This window comes from Cydia amplana, chromosome 11 (genome assembly GCF_948474715.1).
Source record: "Cydia amplana chromosome 11, ilCydAmpl1.1, whole genome shotgun sequence".
Lineage (NCBI taxonomy): Eukaryota > Metazoa > Arthropoda > Insecta > Lepidoptera > Tortricidae > Cydia > Cydia amplana.
This window is the reverse complement of record NC_086079.1, coordinates 17360103-17380052: the sequence shown is the minus strand read 5'-3', so window position 1 is coordinate 17380052 and position 19950 is coordinate 17360103. Positions and strand designations below refer to the sequence as shown.

Below are 19950 nucleotides of genomic sequence, written 5' to 3'. Positions count from 1 at the left end.
TAGAAATAACATAAAAAATCCCAAATTTGAAAAAAAAGTGTAGAGGACAACAAAAAAAATACGCCCAAATGTAACATGGCTTCGCCATTTTGGAAAATTTCGATGAACTGAATCGACTAAAATAAAGATAGATAGATAGATAAAATATAAAATAAAAGATTTTTATTGGTGGTGAATTGGTGATCACAAAACATGTACGAACATGTACAGACAATAACAGCAAGAAAAGAAGAAATCAATAAGTGTGCAATACGTAAGAATCGGTTGAGAATTGCGACCTGTAGACGAGAACATCCGGAAATACGAAAGCATTTTAGCCCAAACTGAAACGGAGACATTCGCTAACGCTCGGTCAACGATTGTAGGTACTTACTATGCAGCTGCACCTCTTAACTTAGGCTCCACATGCACATGCAATCCGCATGCATTGGGAAACGGTCGTGCATCACATGCATCGATAACTGCATATTCACGAGCATTGCGAGATACTAATTAAGAACATGGCTTTATTCCATATTATTTTGTTGTTTGTTGGTGGACAGTATACAGGATGCTTCCTGTAACAGGAGCAATAAATTAAACTAAAGTCTGTACTCCTCAAACTGACCAACATTTGTTCAACAACTTTTAAAAATCCTTTAGACTTCCTCTTTTTCATACAAAATAAATATTGCCTTCAATGTACATTGACATTAGTGTGTTCGACGTTGCTTGTCACGCTTTAAACATAACAAAATTTGCAATACATTGCGTCTTAGAATAAACTTTAAAGTGTAAATAATAAAAATCAAAACATGAGTTATTTTCACAAGTTGCTGAACAAATGTTGGTCAGTTTGAGGAGTACAGCCTACATTTTAATTTATTGCTACTGTTACAGGAAACACCCTGTATATATTGGGGTTGTGCACAAATCACGCGAGGTGTTTTCGGCTACTTTTTGACACACGTGGAGACCTCTCCTTATACCCCCCCCTAACCCCAACGTGATCTGTCGTGATTTTTTATTATTACCTATTACTCCACTGTCCGTCTGTCTGTCACCAGCCTGTATCTCATGAACCGCATATCTAGACAGTTGAAATTTTTGACAGTTGTATTTCTATTCCCGCTATAACAATTAACAACAAATACTAAAAAGTACTAAACCCTCGGTGGGCGAGTCCGACTCGCACTTATCCGGGTTTCTAACTTTGTATATGTATATATTTATTAGATTCAAATCATGTAAGTTCAATTTGAACCACTTCTTTGGTTAAAACATTAAAGGGAGGGAAGCAACTCAACTCAAATTCCCCGAAGTAATAACAATAACATTTCTGTAGGTACTCCCATCGTGCGCCCTTGACCGGCTTTGTTTGCCTTAAAAAAGTTGAGGAACGGACACAGACGTAGGTACTAATAGAACACGTTCGCGTTCTGACGTGAGCCCACGATTATACCTATATAATTTAATACTACCTATTATGAATTATATCTACATCAATAAATTCTTCTTCTTCCTCGCGTTGTCCCGACATTTTGCCACGGCTCATGGGAGCCTGGGGTCCGCTTGGCAACTAATCCCAGTAATTGGCGTGGGCACTAGTTTTTTAACATTTACATCAATAAATTGCTCTGAAAATTAGCTTAAGATAATATAATTACGTATATGCAATAAGTAGCTCCTATTCATAAGTGCTTGTTGCTAGGCCTACATGAATAAAGTATATTTGATTGATATAGTGATATATACTGACATTATATAATGAAACATACGGACTAATACTCACATTATATAATGAAACAAATTGCCAATTGGGTCAAATACGTTCTGGAATACGGGTGTAACGATAACGTACTAGATATATTTTATTGAGACTTTCATCACGCAGATTTTAGAAGTAAAAAGTTTGAGCATGCATTTAAAAATGTCTTAAATAGGGTTTAAAGTTCTTTTATCGTTTGACTAGGTAATTCATGTTAAAAAAGTTTATAAACTAATGAAATAAACAACTACAAAAATTGGCATCTTTGCATCTACAACTAATTTGATTGGTCACAAGTCACAATCGGGTGGTCTCGGCCGACCAATGTCCTCAATTCGATTGGCCCCATACCACCCTGCAGACAGTAATGATTTTATTTACTGCACCGATTTGCAACTCAATTGACAATACAGTAAATTGTGAAAAAATTGTATCGTCTGGACTAGATATTAATTAAACGGTTCTCGGTATGTATTTTTTTAATCAGAAATTGGCATGCTTGGCTTACGGCGTCTATTTACATTATATGTCTGCGAGATCTTTCTCTCAAGTAAACAAACTCCATAATGGCTATGTAAATGGGGCGCCGTTTAATTTGAGGGCATACCTTTACAAGGTTAAAAGGAAATTGTGGGCGTGAGGGGGGGGGGGAAAGCTTTAGAACGGTCCGACTGTTGCAAAAGGTGCGTAATGTACGGTATACATTCACCGATGGATAACAGTGGTGGGGCGTCTATCTAACTCGATGACTTCCGGCTTACCTACGACGTTATTGACCGTGCCTTAGCGAAGGTCTCCATTTCAGCTTGGGAAAAAGCTTTCGTATGTCCGGATACTCCGGAAGTTCTTCCTCTGCAGGTCGCAAAACCAGTTCTCGCGGATTTTTGTGAGCAGCCGGGCTAGCACAAGATTAGCGCGACGCGCGACAGTATATCTGCGAGTTGACTACCCTCCGTTTACCGCCGGCGGCATATTTTCCACCGTCGTACTATGCAACGGAAATGCAACTTTCATATTGTTTAAAATTGCACCCTAATTATACTGTGGTACGGTACAGTTTTACATAACACTTTATCATGTAGGTAGGTGATATTTACATAATTATAGCACCCATATGTAGATAATCGTAATTGTATCAATTACTGATACATTTAGGGTAATATGCGTAGATAAGGCTTTTCAGTAACTAATTTAAAACTGTACGGTTACCATCAGTTTGTCACTGACATAAACGCCGTCGAGAACGTAATTTACTTTCTTTTCATCCCGTTTGCACTAATATGCGAGTGCGAGCGAGATGTATAGAAAGTAAATTAAGTTCTCGACGGCGTTTATGTCAGTGACAAACTGATGGTAACCGTACTGATACCGTCTTTTTACTAGTTTCGTTTTGTTTTGTTAATTTTTAAAAGAAGGAAAATAACTTTTTCTACTCCCGTACTTTTATTTGTCATTTAAAGAGTCGTGCACACACCTTTAAAACCTTACCTTATATAGTTGTCAAGACAAGTCTTAAGTCTATTCCCCAAACTTCGTGTAATGACCACTTAAAAAATATCGAATGAAATACAGTGCTGCCAACCTTATTTTAAATGTCATCTCTGACAAATAAGTGAACCATAGACATGTTTTTTTTATTTCATTCATTCATTCATTCTTTTCCCGCCCGTACCCTCCATTTTTGCTACTTCTTGAATTAAAAATATTTGTCAAATTTACAATTTTATTTCAAAGTAAGTGCTTGGTCGTATAGAAAAAGTATTGTATGCAACGTTGTTTAACTGAGTCAAAAAATACTCGTGGCGTCTTTATTAACAATTTTCGGCTTCGCCTCAAATTGTCACGCCACTCGCCTTTTTTTACCTCTCTTAAACAGCGGTTGCATAAAATATATGTACTATAAATAACATAGTACAGTCGCCATTAGATATATCGGAGCGGCCGAGGTGCTCAAAATATCTGAACACGTATGTACACCTACTCTAATGCCTTGACAATAGAGATGTGTTGAGCTATTTAATAGGGTAAATGTTTCCTAAAGGGGTCGAATGGATTAAGCGACTAAATTTATATTTAATACAGTTACAGTTTCATATCAAAAACCCATTCAAAACCTAAAGGTTAATAACGAAACGACCTTCCATAATACTTACTGAGTTAAGTTACTACTGCGAACAAAAAAAACAGAGGTTTTTAAAAGGCCTCAAAACATACGTGATTAAATGTCGCTTACGCCATTTTGTGTAAAAGGCGACAGGTGTGCGTATACAGGCTGATTTGAAATGGCTATTAAATTAATTGGCTAAATTAATAGGGATTTATTGAGTGAGATATGTGTTTTTATAATTGACAGTAAAGGATTGTGGATTAATTTTACGATCTATGTCTCTTTAAAGCAAGATTGATATGTTCATTATAGGTACATACTCGTATATGAAAAATATGTACCCTCATCCCCACTCCACTAATTAATATTAAATTAATATATGGCATACTACAATTTTAAAGCATGCACTAAAATACATCGGTACTGACTGAGGCTCATTTCTCGAACGGTATTAGACTAATAGTATTAGTTCACGAACTGTCAAGTCGTAATGGGTTACCATGGCATCACACTAATAATATTAGACTAATACCGTTCGTTAAATGGGCCCCTGTGCTCCATTATCCGTGGGATTTAGGCAATAACCTGTAGGAAACTGCACTAAGTACATACGTAAAACTTCTAACGAAACTCAGGTGCAACTTTGAAAACTTCACAAATTTATCTCTAAAAAAACTGTGCACATTCAGCATCAACAAAACAGTGTCGGCGAAGGTAACCAAACGTATAACACACCTTTGTTTATAGAAATAAGTTTGTGTTCCGTTATATTTAACCACTTTGGTCAACACTAGTACCTGCCCTAACCTCAATCAGTGAGCTTTATTTACAGGCCAATTTGAGTTTTAGTTATTAGATCTGTTTCCGATATGATACTGATCTGTCAGTGCCAAAAGTGACATTTCTTCAACTAAAAACGTCACTTTTGACACTGACAGGTCAGTTATCATATCGAAAACAGATCGAATAACTAAGCCTCGATTTGGCCTATTAGGCTCGGTTGGTTCCCTCAGGTGAGGTTAGGGTCAAACGCCTGTAATAAAAACAGAAGCATCCTGTTTGCCCCTAAGGGCCGCAACGCCCGCAACGCTACAGGTGGCCGACGCGACGCACGCGTCTGCCGCCGTAGATTTACCTTTGTTTATACTCACACACATAGGCACATACGGGGGTTGTAGTAAGTATTGTATACATGACAATATGATAGTCGGTAGAGACCTCGTACTATTTGTCACTGTGACAAAGGTACGAAATGGTACTGAAATTAAATTCCTCCACCGAACAACATAAAAAGAGTTTTCATGCCAAGTTCTGCGTCAAATATGGCGCCTTTTTAGGATATATACAGTTAGCATCAAATAAATAGAGTGACGAGAGATGGGCCGAATTGATTTGCCGAATACGAATATTCGGCCGAATTATTCTTTTGTTTTGTCAGAATGTATCTACCTTTGTTTATGGCAACTGCAGCTGCATTACGGTTGCGACATTACTGCTACGGCTTTGACGCGGGCGCTGTATCTGTCAATTTCCTAAGTAAAAACTAAAAAAAAAATGACACCTTAAACCTCGTTAGTAATGCCATCTTTGAATAGCGAATCGCCGCCATCTTGCTCGCGCCTTTAAATTAATTACTCATTAATTAGTCCGCATGCACTTACTGTCTTTAGCGAGTCATTAAGAAAATTAGGTAAAAGACGAACATTTATACTAGACAGGTGCCTTTTTAGTAGTTATAAATCCATTTAATAAGTGTAATTAGACGAAATTATCCTATTTTGGAACAAAAACAGTTTTTTGATATAGGTAAAAAAAACCTCCCCTTTTTAGGGCTGATACAGACGGACTGCACCCCACGCCGACTGCATGCCAACTGCAACGTCGGCGTGCAGTTCCCATATAAGTTGCAGTCGGGTTGCAGTCCGTCTGTACCGGCCCTTAGACAAAAGTTAAACCACGTGTTCAAAAAAACCATACGCTTGTAAAAGTTGCTGTGTCGTTGACAAAAGCTTTGTTTTTGTCTGGCTTGTATTAAAGGTACATATACCTGTATAAAACAGAAGGTAGTTATTAGGTATAACCCTTTAATAAACAGTCAGACGGACAATTTTTACACTAAGCGCTGTCAAATCAGGGTTGCTACATTAGAAATACCTACATATTATCTTGTTTTTTTTTTATTTAAATTTTATTTTTATGAAATAGGAGGCAGACGAGCAGAGAAATCGCGTCATGGTAAGCAATAGCCGTCGCGCATGGACACCTGCAACCAGAGGAGTTGCAAATGCGTCGCCGGTTGTGGGTTTGAAGGTCGTATCGGGAATACCGTAAGCGGCAGTTGTTTCCAAAGTTTTTGGAGAAATATACAGTTGAGGCCTGCTAACCCTTAGTGGCTAAGTGGGTGGTAATGGTAAATACCATCAGTTAGTTGAATGGCAGGCTAGTCGGCCGCTATACCTCGCGGCTGTAGCTATAATATATACCTCTAAAATAATACAAATTAATATATATATTTTTTATTTTTCTTTTAAGTACTGGTGTATAAACCGTCCATTAGAAGTCCGTACCGTCCGTACTTATAATTGTAAATACGTTGGCGTACGGCTCTGACTACCTGAATTATGAATATATTTTTCCATTTTCATTACAGCCATAAACCAAGCGAGTGACAACCCTGCGTATCGCGTGCGCGTGCGCCCCGCACCTGCTAGTAGCGGCTGCGAAACACGCTAGGGCTGTGCCAAGGAACTTATAAATTAATCCAACCACACTTACGCTCTTCCGATCTAAATTAGTACTTAAAGCTAAAGGCTAGTGATAAAATTAGATAAATAATAGAATAAATAAATAAATAAATATTATGGGACAATCTTACACAAATCGAACTAGTCCCACGGTAGGTTCAATAAGGCTTGTGTTGTGTTGTGGGTACTAGACGACGATATATATAATATATAGATACATATAAGTACTTAAATACATAGAAAACATCCATAACTAAGGAACAAATATTTGTGATGAACACACAAATAAACTGCCCTTACCAGGATTCGAACCCGGGACCTCCAGCTTCGTAGGCAGGGTCACTACCGACTAGGCTGCGGAGGCCGTCAAAATACTACACTACACTATACTATATTATAGATACTTTTTTTTTAATAGTCTATATTGTGTCCCACTGCTGGGCAAAGGCCTCCCCTGTCTTTCGCCACTCGTCACGGCTTTGTGCATGCTCCCGCCAGTCGCCACAGAATGAGTCCAGGTCGATTCGCCATCTCATTTCTGGTCTGCCTCTGCCTCGGGTGATCTATGGTGCCCATTCGGTCGCTATTTTGGCCCATCTGTCCACGTAGATACGTTATATCGAGAGCAAAAGTGAGTGTATCGTGTACTTCAACTCTTTTGTGGTGCTCGAGCCGCGACCGCTGCAGATGGACCATCGTCGTGTTTCGGAGGTTCCGGGGCAAACTGCCGAACCCGATACAAGACTAACGGAACTAAGATTAACGGAGCTACGCCATATGCATCTGCCGGCGACTTGGTCTGCGTAAAATCAGTACTTTCATGTCCTATTTTTTTCAATCTTACTATGTAACACTTTAAACTCTCGCGTTTTGTACACATATTTAATTACACAAACGGGTCTAACGCGATATAATTTCATTGTTTTTACCTTTAATTCCGACGTTCCACAGCCGCATTCTTTCCGTGACCACAGCTGGTGCAACTCAGCTGAAACGTCGGAATTAAAGGTAAAAACAATGAAATTATATCGCGTTAGACCAGTTTGTGTAATCTTACTATGGTTCCCTTTTTGTAGGAAACGACACATATCCACATACTCCATATCATCCACAGTAAATAGTATTTATTTAGCTTACGAGTAGTAGGTAGTTACAAGCCAGGGAAGGAAATCATGATGTTATCAGTGTAAGCTAGGGTTTAAAAAACTAATTGCTAGAAATAATTACAAATACGATATTCACGACGTAATTAAGTCAGGTGTTCTAATTAATTGATGTTTACTTATTCATTGAGTTAATCTTTATTGCAAAAATAAAAAGCTAATGTATAGACAATTATGTTTATGGTCGAAACTCATGAGAAATTTCCATAGAAAATGACTCATTCTTATATTTCTTATTGCTGTTTGGTGTATTACTTATAAAATAACTCATACTACACCGATAGGTAGGTAGTGCATAAAGTGCCCTATAAAAATAAATATTTTTATGGGAAAAATCTTATATAGATCAATCTAGGCCCAAACTAAGCAAAGTTTGTACTATGGGTACTCGGCAAACATACTTAAATTACTTACTTATATAGAAACATAAATAACATAACATTCATAACACAGGAACAAATATTCGTGATAACCCCTCAATGCCCTTATCGGGATTTGAACCCGGGACCTCCTGTTGCGTAGCCGACTATGAACGGTTAGGAGGCCGTTAGTCATAATCTTCCAGTTCGAATCATTCCTAATGCAAAAAAACGATCTTCAAGATAAGTAATAGTAAACTTCATTCAATAAACGCGGACTTCAATAACACCAAGATATTGCAAAAAAACCCTTACAAAATGTAAAATTTTAAAGTAAGGATAAAAGCAGGTGTAGCCCCCTTATAAAGTGACACCATTCTGACGTCTATAAGCTGTCAAAATTAATTAAAATGATATTTATACAGCCCGCCGAACGGCTTTCTTCCAACGAAGGTTCCATACACGATACATACAAATGTTGTGTAAAAAGTGAACGTGAACATGCGGACAGATGCTTGGTGCTGCCCGATCGATTATACGGCCTATCACGCGAGTAGGTGCCCATTATAGGGTCCCGTGGGCATGCATTCCAGTATCAGTGAACCATATTAAGCGGCCTCCTAGCCTAGTCGGAAATGACCCTGCCTAAGAACGGAGGTCCTGTGTTCAAAATCCTGGTTAGGGCATTTTTTGTAGGTCAGATCAGGGACCCGTTTCTCAAAAGCTTTTGTAACTTGTAATACAAGTGGAAGTCCCTTTCTAACAAAAGCTGTCAAAAACAGACTTCCGCGTGTATTACAAGTTACAAGCTTTTGAGAAACGGACCCCATGCACCCCCAGATATTTGTTACTGATCGCACGATGCTATACGTACGTTTGTACGTATTACGTATGACAAAATAAGAATAAAAACATACTTACATACTGCTAACATACTTCCTAATTTAAGTCCAAAGTATTTCCTTTATACGGAACCCTTCTTATCCACAAGAAACACCTCACACACTTGTTCCTTTTCTAAGCAGCTGTTACCTTCTTCATTATAATTATATGTTTATTTGTACGTTTCCGCTGTAATGGGCACCAATGTGGCGAATACCCCAATGCATAATGCCTTACTGTAAAATAGGATGAACATACGCATAGTACCTATGAGACTTATAGCGTTTTGGTACGGAATAGCGATGTCATCGTATATCGATTTTGCATGGGCCCATTAAATGCTAACTTTTAACAGGTGGCTTTTATCTATTAATAGTGTTATTAAGGAGTTGCATATGTTTTCGCGATAGCAGTTCATAGCAAGGAATCTTAAATGCAAAATTGTTATTATAAATGTTAAGTATATTTTTGTTTGCTTTCTACTTATTTAATATATTCCCCGTTTAATCATATTTAAATTTTCAGTGCTCATTAGCCTTTCTTTCGCCCCCTGCCATTAAGATTCTTGTTGGTAATGCAAATAATTTTCTAGGGCTTTAATTGTTAAGTCCAAGCAATTGAGTTTAGTGCTTATGTAAATTAAAGCTATTAGAATTATCGTTGGCTTTTTACATTTTCATTTCTATTAATATACATTCCAGGTGCTCAGTTCTGTTGTAGAAAATCATATTATATTTTAATTCACATATTTTACATATTTCTTCATAATTTATAGTATTTATACACTCTGCTACTCAGCGGTTATTTATTATTTATTTATTTATTGAGAAACAAAAAGTTAGTCATTAATATGAAGCAGTCGATAAAGAAGCAGAAAATAGAAGTTTCCTTTTTAAATATGAAAAACATCTACTTCCTTGTGTAGTTATGTATGTAACTCTCTCAAGTTGATCTCATGTCGTGTACCTACACTTCGTGTTATCTCAATTATTTTTGGCCCAATGTAAACTTTGTGATTGGTCAATGAACTAGCTCAAATCTGTTTATTTATTTATATACATATACATATATATATTTCGAGGATCTCGGAAACGGCTCTAGCGATTTCGATGAAATTTGCTATGGGTTTTCGGGGGCGAAAAATCGATCTAGCTAGGTCTTATCTCTGGGAAAACGCGCATTTTCGAGTTTTTATATGTTTTTCACCCAGATATTAATATTTTATTTGTCAAACTTGCGCGGAATGAAACAATATTTTACATTGTCAACAGATGAGTTCAGGTCTCTCGCGGCACAATTCCTGTGGGGTCATTTTTGTGTACTATTAAGTACACAAAACCAAGTTCGTTAGTGTTAATGAAAGTGAAAGTCTGAAACTTCCTGGTCACATTCACACTCCAGTGCCTATTTGCACTGAAGAGACCCCCTAAACAGTTTACAACCAGATTAACCCCCACAACCCGTTGTCTTAATTAAGCCCGCTCCACACTACACTGTCCTCGGTAAAAAACGTAAACACAAGCACCTGCGCGCGCGCCGCGCCGTGATTGGCAGGTGCGCGCCCATCTGCCGCGCAGGGGTGGTGTGTCTACTTGCAGTACGGGGTGCTTGGGACTGAGTTTAACTTTTAAGGTTATACATATTTGTGAATCTTGATCGTATTACAGAAATATTGGTTTTTGTTTAACCCATCATCATTCAATTTAAGAGCTAGGCTCTTGTCGGTGTAGGGTGATGAAGTTGTCTCCAACTTGGTCGATCCAAAGCCATCACCTTAGTGTCCTGGTACGACACGGCCCCTACATGCTCCTTTACTTGGCTCTTTACTTTCGTTTGCTTGGCTTGGCTTTGTTTAACCCATCGTACTATTTATTGATAGGTATAACCGAGCAAGAGAGAGATTCAAAAATTTAACCACGGCCGTAGCGAGTGAACCCTATTACATATTTACCATTAAAACATAATTTAAAAGTCAATACTACCAGCCAACATGAGGAATCAACTCAAAATTTTCATCAACACTCTTGTGGATAAAATGCAACTTTCTCGTCAGTTTTTGAAGGATATGTACTTAGAGAGCCTTTACGAGCTGGTGTGGTGAAAAGAGTTTTGTTTGAGGAATTGACGTTGTGAAATAATATTTATATTTGTTTCGTGTGGCCTGCAGACAAGAATACAAGGGTAAAGTCCTCCGCCCAAGCATCCTGTACAAGTAAAGGTACTAGTAATATAATGTTATGTGAACATTGAACATAAATAAGATAAACCAGCAGGCTAATTGCGAAATACTGTCGCCATATATCAAATGCGTTCCAAGACAAAGCTTTGTCTGAGGGTAAGCGATAATTTGAACTTAGGGACTTTTTAAATACTGATTGACCTTTTAAGGCATGTTCATGGACATCTGTTTTCAGGACCCTTGTCCTTGGTGGTGTACTGTACATCTGCTGGTGGTTTCTGTACAAACAGCAACACCTTTTGACTGTCCATCGGTGGACCTTATGCCTTTTGTAATAAAGTTTACGAACTCATATTAACTCACATTTATAGACGGGTCTATCGCGAAATTTATTTTATTACCTTTATTTACCGACGTTTCGACACAGGTTTACTGGTCGTGGTCGCGGCTTACTCGAAACCCTCCTGCCCCTGCCTGCCTGGCCTGTGTCGAAACGTCGGTAAATAAAGGTAATAAAATAAATCTCGCGATAGACCCGTCTATAAATGTGAGTTAATATGTGTTCAACGCGAAAATTTCAAATATTAGATTTACGAACTGTCAGTTAACAGTGTGGGTGATGGTACTAAATGTTTATCAAGCAGTGATTTAAATGCATTTGTATTTTTATGATCATTTCTCGACCTTTCGTAAGTGTGTGGGTTACTAAAAGACTAAGGGCCACCCCACATCTGGCGTCTTTCGGGCGTCGGCGTCGGTCAGCTCTATGGAAAATGACGTCTCTGCGCAGTTGCGTCGACGTTGCGTCGACGTTGCGTCGAGCAGGGCCATAGAGTTGTAGACGCCGACGAGACGCCGACGCTCGAAAGACGCTAGATGTGGGGTGGCCCTAACATTGTGGGTTCATAGGTACCTCTCATTCATGCATAGAGCAACAAAAACGTTTTAAAATAAAGGACTGAAATATGTGTCGAGGTTCCTAAACAAACACGGACGAAACGTTAATTTGCTTTTCGATGAAAGAAAACAAAGTGAAAATTCGCTGCATGTTTAGGAGCTTTAGCTTACCTGTAGCCGTACCATGAGTGGGCATTTGACATTTGCGTTAGCGTCTGTGTGATTTCGTTCGCATTCCATCTCTATTGCACCAATAAATCAATGGAAGCGATAACTGTGATCGAGTTTGCACAGTCGCTAACGTAAATGTCAAAGTGTCGACTCATGGTACGGTACGGCTACTGTTCTTTTTTATGACATAGGAGAAAGACGAGCGAATCGTCTGAGGGAGAGTACGCTCATTTCTTAAAGGTCCAGAAATACGGCGGGCAACAGTTCATTCCACAGTTCAGCTGTGCGCAGTTCTTCGGAGCACTTCTCGTTATACATACATGCGATAGAAAATGCAGAGCGAGGCTACATTTCTACGCAACTATGTATCTTACCTGTTCACACCTAAGCCACAGCACGACAGTAGCGCCGGGCCGTCGGAGGCAGCCTTCACGTTGCTTCTGGTCTTCTATCTCGCTGTGGCGTCGCTGTCTTCAGCCATCGATGGAAACAACTATAGTTACAGTACCTGTTCACACTTGAGCCACAGCACGACAGTAGCGCCGGGCCGTCGGAGGCAGCCTTTACGTTGCTTCTGGTCTTCTATCTCACTGTGGCGTCGCTGTCTTCAGCCATCGATGGAAACAACTATAGTTACAGTACCTGTTCACACTTGAGCCACAGCACGACAGTAGCGCCGGGCCGCCGGAGGCAGCCTTCACGTTGCTTCTGGTCTTCTAAGATCTCGCTGTGGCGTCGCTGTCTTCAGCCATCGATGGAGACAACTAGAGTTACAGTACCTGTTCACACTTGAGCCACAGCACGACAGTAGCGCCTGGCCGCCGGAGGCAGCCTTCACATTGCTTCTGGTCTTCTAAGATCTCGCTGTGGCGTTGCTGTCTTCAGCTATCGATGGAGACAACTAGAGTTACAGTACCTGTTCACACTTGAGCCACAGCACGACAGTAGCGCCGGGCCGTCGGAGGCAGCCTTCACGTTGCTTCTGGTCTTCTAAGATCTCGCTGTGGCGTCGCTGTCTTCAGCCATTGATGGAGACAACTATAGTTACAGTACCTGTTCACCCTTGAGCCACAGCACGACAGTAGCGCCTGGCCGCCGGAGGCAGCCTTCACATTGCTTCTGGTCTTCTAAGATCTCGCTGTGGCGTTGCTGTCTTCAGCCATCGATGGATTCAACTAGAGTTACAGTACCTGTTCACACTTGAGCCACAGCACGACAGTAGCGCCGGGCCGTCGGAGGCAGCCTTCACGTTGCTTCTGGTCTTCTAAGATCTCGCTGTGGCGTCGCTGTCTTCAGCCATCGATGGAGACAACTATAGTTACAGTACCTGTTCACACTTGAGCCACAGCACGACAGTAGCGCCGGGCCGTCGGAGGCAGCCTTCATGTTGCTTCTGGTCTTCTAAGATCTCGCTGTGGCGTCGCTGTCTTCAGCCATCGATGGAGACAACTAGAGTTACAGTACCTGTTCACACTTGAGCCACAGCACGACAGTAGCGCCGGGCCGTCGGAGGCAGCCTTCACGTTGCTTCTGGTCTTCTAAGATCTCGCTGTGGCGTCGCTGTCTTCAGCCATCGATGGAGACAACTAGAGTTACAGTACCTGTTCACACTTGAGCCACAGCACGACAGTAGCGTCGGGCCGTCGGAGGCAGCCTTCACGTTGCTTCTGGTCTTCTAAGATCTCGCTGTGCCGTCGCCCCGTTTTGAGCCATACCTCGATGGACCTGCAAACAAAAATATTTGAGAAATGGAGGAGAATATCACTACATAGTATAAATCAAAGTCGCTTCTCGCTGTCTGTCCCTATGTATGCTTAGATATTTAAAACTATGCAACGGATTTTGATGCGGATTTTATAGATAGAGTGATTCAAGAGGAAGGTTTATGTATAATTTGTTAACCTGTGCGAAGCCGAGGCAGGTCGCTAGTATATGTATATATATATCTCTGTTTGGTCAACATTTTCGACAGGAAATAAAAAAACGTCTATATGCAATTAAGTGCATATCATATATGATGATGCGTATATATGATGCGTTCAAAAACCGATAAATACGGTCAGTATAAAGATAAACTGTTTTGCTGCAGCAAATTTCTTATACAAGTTAGAATACGAGTCTTACAAAAATTCATTTAAAAATAACAGGATCCGGGAATAACACCTTCAATTAAATTATAGAGTCTGTGCGGAAAGAGAAGAGTCGTGAATTGTATGGGATCCAATACATTCTACGACTCTTCTCTTTCCGCACAGATTCTAAGTATGATTGTGTTTGATAGACCATTAAATGGTTCTGGCCTCGAATGTCCAATTCCTTAAATGTCCATTTTCCTCGAATGTCTAATTTCCCGAATGTCCATTTGCTCGAAGGTCCAATTCCCGGAATGTCCATTTGCTCGAAGGTCCAATTCCCGGAATGTCCATTTGCTCGAAGGTCCAATTCCTTAAATGTCCATTTTCTTCGAATGTCTAATTCCCGAATGTCCGTTTATCGAATGTCCAATTCCCTGAATGTCCATATCACCATGGAAATAGATCTACGGCTACAACAACGGGTACTGGGTTTCACGGAGTCGGATCGGACGTAGTGCGAAACTACTCTAACGGTACCGTTTCAAAAATATACCTAGTATTGAATTTTATTCATTTGTGTACCATTACCAACGGATACCTTTTTAGTTGATACCTTTATTTTACTTACCGTAAAACGGGGTGAGTAGGTTTCGCGGGGAGAGGTGGGTTATGGATGGGGAGAGAAGGTTTGAGAGGGGGGTGAGAAGGGATTTTAAGGCTACTGCTACAAAAATAATGTATTCCAATTTAAAATGGAGCTATACGTAGTAATACGCATAATAAAAAAACATCGATCCAACAATCTTCCAAAATCACCTTTGTATGAAAACCCCTCTAACCCCAAATACGAGGCACTACGGGGTAAGGTGGGTTTTCCTCTTTATCGCCAAAGTTATGAAATGGAACTACCCAAAATAAAATAAAAACTAAAATACAAACGTCCGGAACACTTATTATATACTCCATTCAGTTTTCATATGTAAAAATAAAATGTTATCGAGGTTTGAATTTCAGTTTTGACCCTACTCACCCCATTTTACGGTACTTCACGGTCTTATGCGTTCATGGAAATGTACATTTACCACTCATTTCACTTACTTTTTATCTTACTGATCATTAGAATAGCGATAAGAATTGCATGTCGGGTACGACTCTTACCTATTAATATATGTAGGTATAACTATTATTAGTGCGTCTGCTTGATATGGGATCTATACACAGCAATATTTTCGTATCAGTTTGAGCCATGCCACAAAATAATGCGACAGTAAGCTGCCCGGGCAGCTGGGCCCCACTTTTTTGGGCTGATTGTGTATCCTGTTCTCTTATTCTATATCAATGCTTTGAAAAAATGCATCTACTTATTATAAAAATTCAGAAAATATAGATAAAAGCCATGTTTTATTTTCGTAAAAAGATTTTATTTCTTAATTTTCTACAATTTCGTAAATAAACGGTTTTTAGTGTCACCTGAATAGTAGGCCAACAATATGTGGCGAATTTCGTAGGCAAACGGACTATTTGTTACTCTACTAGACGTCCAGCCAGGTTCTGATGTTTCATCACAGACGAAACGGTCAATTGGGTCATTAGACATACAAAGATTGGACGTACAGGGAATCAGATATTAGACATTCGGGTAATTGGACGTACGAGGAGGAGGCATTCAAGGAATTGGACATACGGGGATTGGACGTTCAGGTAATTAGACATACAGGGATCGGACGTTCAGGTAATTAGACATACGGGGATTGGTCGTTCAAGGAATTGGACGCACGGGGACTGGACATTTGGAAAATTGGACATTCGAGGCCAGAAAGTAATTCATTTTTATGCTTTACGAGGCAAGAATTCTCAGTATAGTAAGCGTCTGGTTACATTCGAGCAACGGTAACTTCGTGTATGCATTCAACACTCATATTTTACAGATAAAGATAAAAGATTTTTATTATGGACGATCACAAAACATGTACGGACATGTACAGACAACAACAACAGCAAGAAAAGAAGAAATCAATAAATGTGCATCACGAAATTGGCCCAACTCAGCATAATGCTAGCTATAAAGCCAGCGCTGGTCTTCTGCAGTGCTCATTCGGTGATGCCACTACAGATAACACATAAAGCTACGTACCATTCATTCATTTTTCATTTTACTACTTATAGCTGGTCAACCAAATCTTGACAGTAAAAAAAGGCGCGAAATTCAAATTTTCTATGGGACGATATCCCTTCGCGCCTACGTTTTTCAAATTTGCCGCCTTTTCTACTGTCAAGATCTGGTTGACCAAGTATACTTATAACGCAGCCTAGCGTTTCGACCAGAGATGTGCGGGGATGCGTTAATTGTGCCTGTTGCGAGGGAACCACAATCACTTTATTTGTTTTTCTGTTTGTCAATAGGTACATTTAATTATTACAACTAATTTTCAAGAAAAATAGGAGGACCCCAAACTTACAAGACTCCTAGACCCCTTCTTCATAAACGTCTGCTAAGTTAATCAGCTTATGATCATCGTTTCTCCCTCTCTATGACATAACGACAGATCAGGGATGTTGCGAATATCCGCATCCGCATCCGCAACCGCGGAACATCCGCATAAAATCGATGCGGATTTAATGCGGATGCGGATGTGGAACAGGTTGGTACAGGAACGTCTTAGCATCGGCGTAAGTGCTAGACTGCTAGGTAATTTAGTCATTAATCAAAAAAACCTATTAGAAATGAGCAGTCAAGCGTGAATGGGACTTAATGTACGGAACCCTTGGAACACGAGTCCGGCTTGCACTTGGCCGGTTTTTTGAAATGAAAATTACTAAAATGTAATATTTGACGTTTTTTATGTACCTATCTTGACATCCGCATCCGCATCCGCGGATGTTAGCCTTTACAAATCCGCATCCGCATCCGCGGATGTCAAAAAATCGGCATCCGCAACATCCCTGCGACAGATAGCGACAAACGACGATCATCAACTGATTAAGTGATTAAAGTTAGTAGCCGTTTATGAATAACGCCAATAGATCTTATCTACACTTTATTTATTTTGCCGATGACATCGCCATTTCACCAAAACTAGTCGAATCGGCCCCTGAGCGCTCTCACGCTTAAAGACAAAGATATTAAGTTTCGTCTTACATCCCCATAATGGCCACTTAAAAAGTCGTAACGCCTCAAAATGTTCCCAGTCTGCTCTAGTCAAACCGAGACATACTCTGTCCTTGTCTAACACATTGTTTTTACTATTTCCTTCTCTTTTGTTTCTGTAATGTTTTGTATTTTTTTTGTCTGCGCTTCAGAGCGGCTTCACTTCATAGGAGTTTCAATTACTTTTAAGATAAAGTTAATAGTACGGTGGTCATAAAATTTCGTACTTGTTTATATTGCATACTACGGTAGTATTTAATATGGTTACCTACATGTATTATATAGAGTCGGACCAAGGTAACTCTGCATGGCACTTTACAAGAACAAAGTGTGGTGATGTCATCATTTATGTCAAATTTATATCAAATAATATAGTTTAATAACACTCCCTCACTTAGATATGTTCAAGCCGGTGCAAAGTTAGCTTAAAGAAATTTAAACGTCAACTTAAACTTAAGCTTGGACTTAAAAAATCTGAATGGAAATTCGGGATTTATGGTTTAAGGGTTCCTGTCCTGCCCTGGTATTCTCTATCGCCGTGACAATGACCTACTCTTATTAACATGAAAAAAATTACAATAATAGATATGATTTTAGGGTTCCGTACCCAAAGGGTAAAAACGGGACCCTATTACTAAGACTCCGCTGTCCGTCCGTCCGTCCGTCCGTCCGTCCGTCCGTCCGTCCGTCTGTCTGTCTGTCTGTCCGTCTGTCCGTCCGTCCGTCCGTCCGTCTGTCACCAGGCTGTATCTCACGAACCGTGATAGCTAGACAGTTGAAATTTTCACAGATGATGTATTTCTGTTGCCGCTATAACAACAAATACTAAAAACAGAATAAAATAAAGATTTAAGTGGGGCTCCCATACAACAAACGTGATTTTTGACCGAAGTTAAGCAACGTCGGGCGGGGTCAGTACTTGGATGGGTGACCGTTTTTTTGCTTGTTTTGCTCTATTTTTTGTTGATGGTGCGGAACCCTCCGTGCGCGAGTCCGACTCGTTTGAAATAAAATTATGGAAACGGATTATATTATGAATTTATAGCTGGTCAAACAAATTTGTCGGAAGAAACGAAAATGGCTTGTCAGAGTAGGTATATAATGTACATCTTACACGAATAATATAGCTGGTCAAGCAAATCTTGTCAGTAAAAAAGGCGCGAAATTCAATTTTTATGTGGGACGATATCCCTTCCCGCCTACATTTTTCAAATTTGCCGCCCTTTTCTACTGACAAGATCTGCTTGACCAAGTATAAGATAAAATAGTCTAACAACCATTCTTAACCTTTAGTAATAAATTAATACAAGTAAATGTATCGATAATAACACACTCAAAAGGTACGTATAAGAAATGTTAATTACTTTTTACCATTAAACCAAACACACCCACAAATCGTAATAAATCAATAAGCAAAAGAGCCCTGGCAAAAACTGAGTGCTTAATAGACCAGTGTCCATCGCGATTTGAGAAATTAAAAAAAAAGCAACAGGTGTCGGGTCGCCGACCTGCGTTACATCAGTTGAGAAAAAATGGCGGCAAAAAATGGCTATCTGACGTTACGTCTGTGTTTGTTGTGCTCAGTGTTGCTAGGTTAATGTTATCAAAATCTGTAACTTATTCTGTTGAATTTCGGAATAAGAGTTCTTATAGATTCAGTAATAAGGAGAAAAATTACCTTTTCCAGCCTGTTTTATTGTCATTCACGCCTTTTTCCAGGTACGAAAATATAGCTGGTCAAGCAAATCTTGTCAGTAAAAAAGGCGCGAAGTTCAAATTTTCTATGGGATGATATCCCTTCACGCCTAAATTTTTCAAATTTGTTGCCTTTTTTTACTGACAAGATCTGCTTGACCAAGTATAGTTTGCCAGCGTTTATAGCCGGTCAAACAACTTTGTCAGTAGAGAACGGCACGAAATTCAAACTTTGTATGGGACGATTACCCTTCGCGTCTACATTTTCATTCTGCTATTCCACTGAAGAAAATGGCTTGACGGGTTATTGGGACGAGGATTGAAGGGTTATCAACCCATAGACAATTTGAATTTCGCGCCCTTTTCTACTGACAAAGTTGGTTGACCGGCTATAAGTAGGTAGACGTTTTTCGATAGTTGAAAACTCCTTAATTTTTGTTTTTCCGTGTTTTCTTTGGGTCGATTTATATTTTGTTGTAATTTATTTTCGTCAGATTGAATTTTCTATTCTGTACAATATAAGCGCACTTTCACGGTACCTATGAATGAATGAATGAATGAATGTTTATTTGTGTCAAACAAGCGTATATTATAGGTGTTACATTTTTGTGATTGTACGATCCTTGTTTTGCCATGACTGGCAATATACACTGACGTATGGAATCTTCGTAACTCAACGGAAAATTACATACATTTTGTTGTCCCAAATTTGGATTTCGTGTTTATTGTGCGCACAATAAATGAAATATATCTTTATTCCAGACCCAGAAGTCCATATAATAT

At 39.6% G+C, this 19950-nt stretch overlaps 1 protein-coding gene across 1 annotated transcript in view; it reads right to left on the bottom strand.

The window, feature by feature from the left end:
• Positions 1 to 19950, bottom strand: part of LOC134652347 (tRNA dimethylallyltransferase) — a 282850-nt gene that overhangs the window by 25377 nt on the left and 237523 nt on the right. The window contains exons 4-6 of the mRNA XM_063507519.1: positions 13851 to 13974; positions 13166 to 13261; positions 12624 to 12716 (exon numbers count right to left, since the gene is read on the bottom strand). Of these exons, the coding sequence (XP_063363589.1) occupies positions 12624 to 12716; positions 13166 to 13261; positions 13851 to 13974 (313 nt within the window). The remainder of the gene's footprint in view (positions 1 to 12623; positions 12717 to 13165; positions 13262 to 13850; positions 13975 to 19950) is intronic.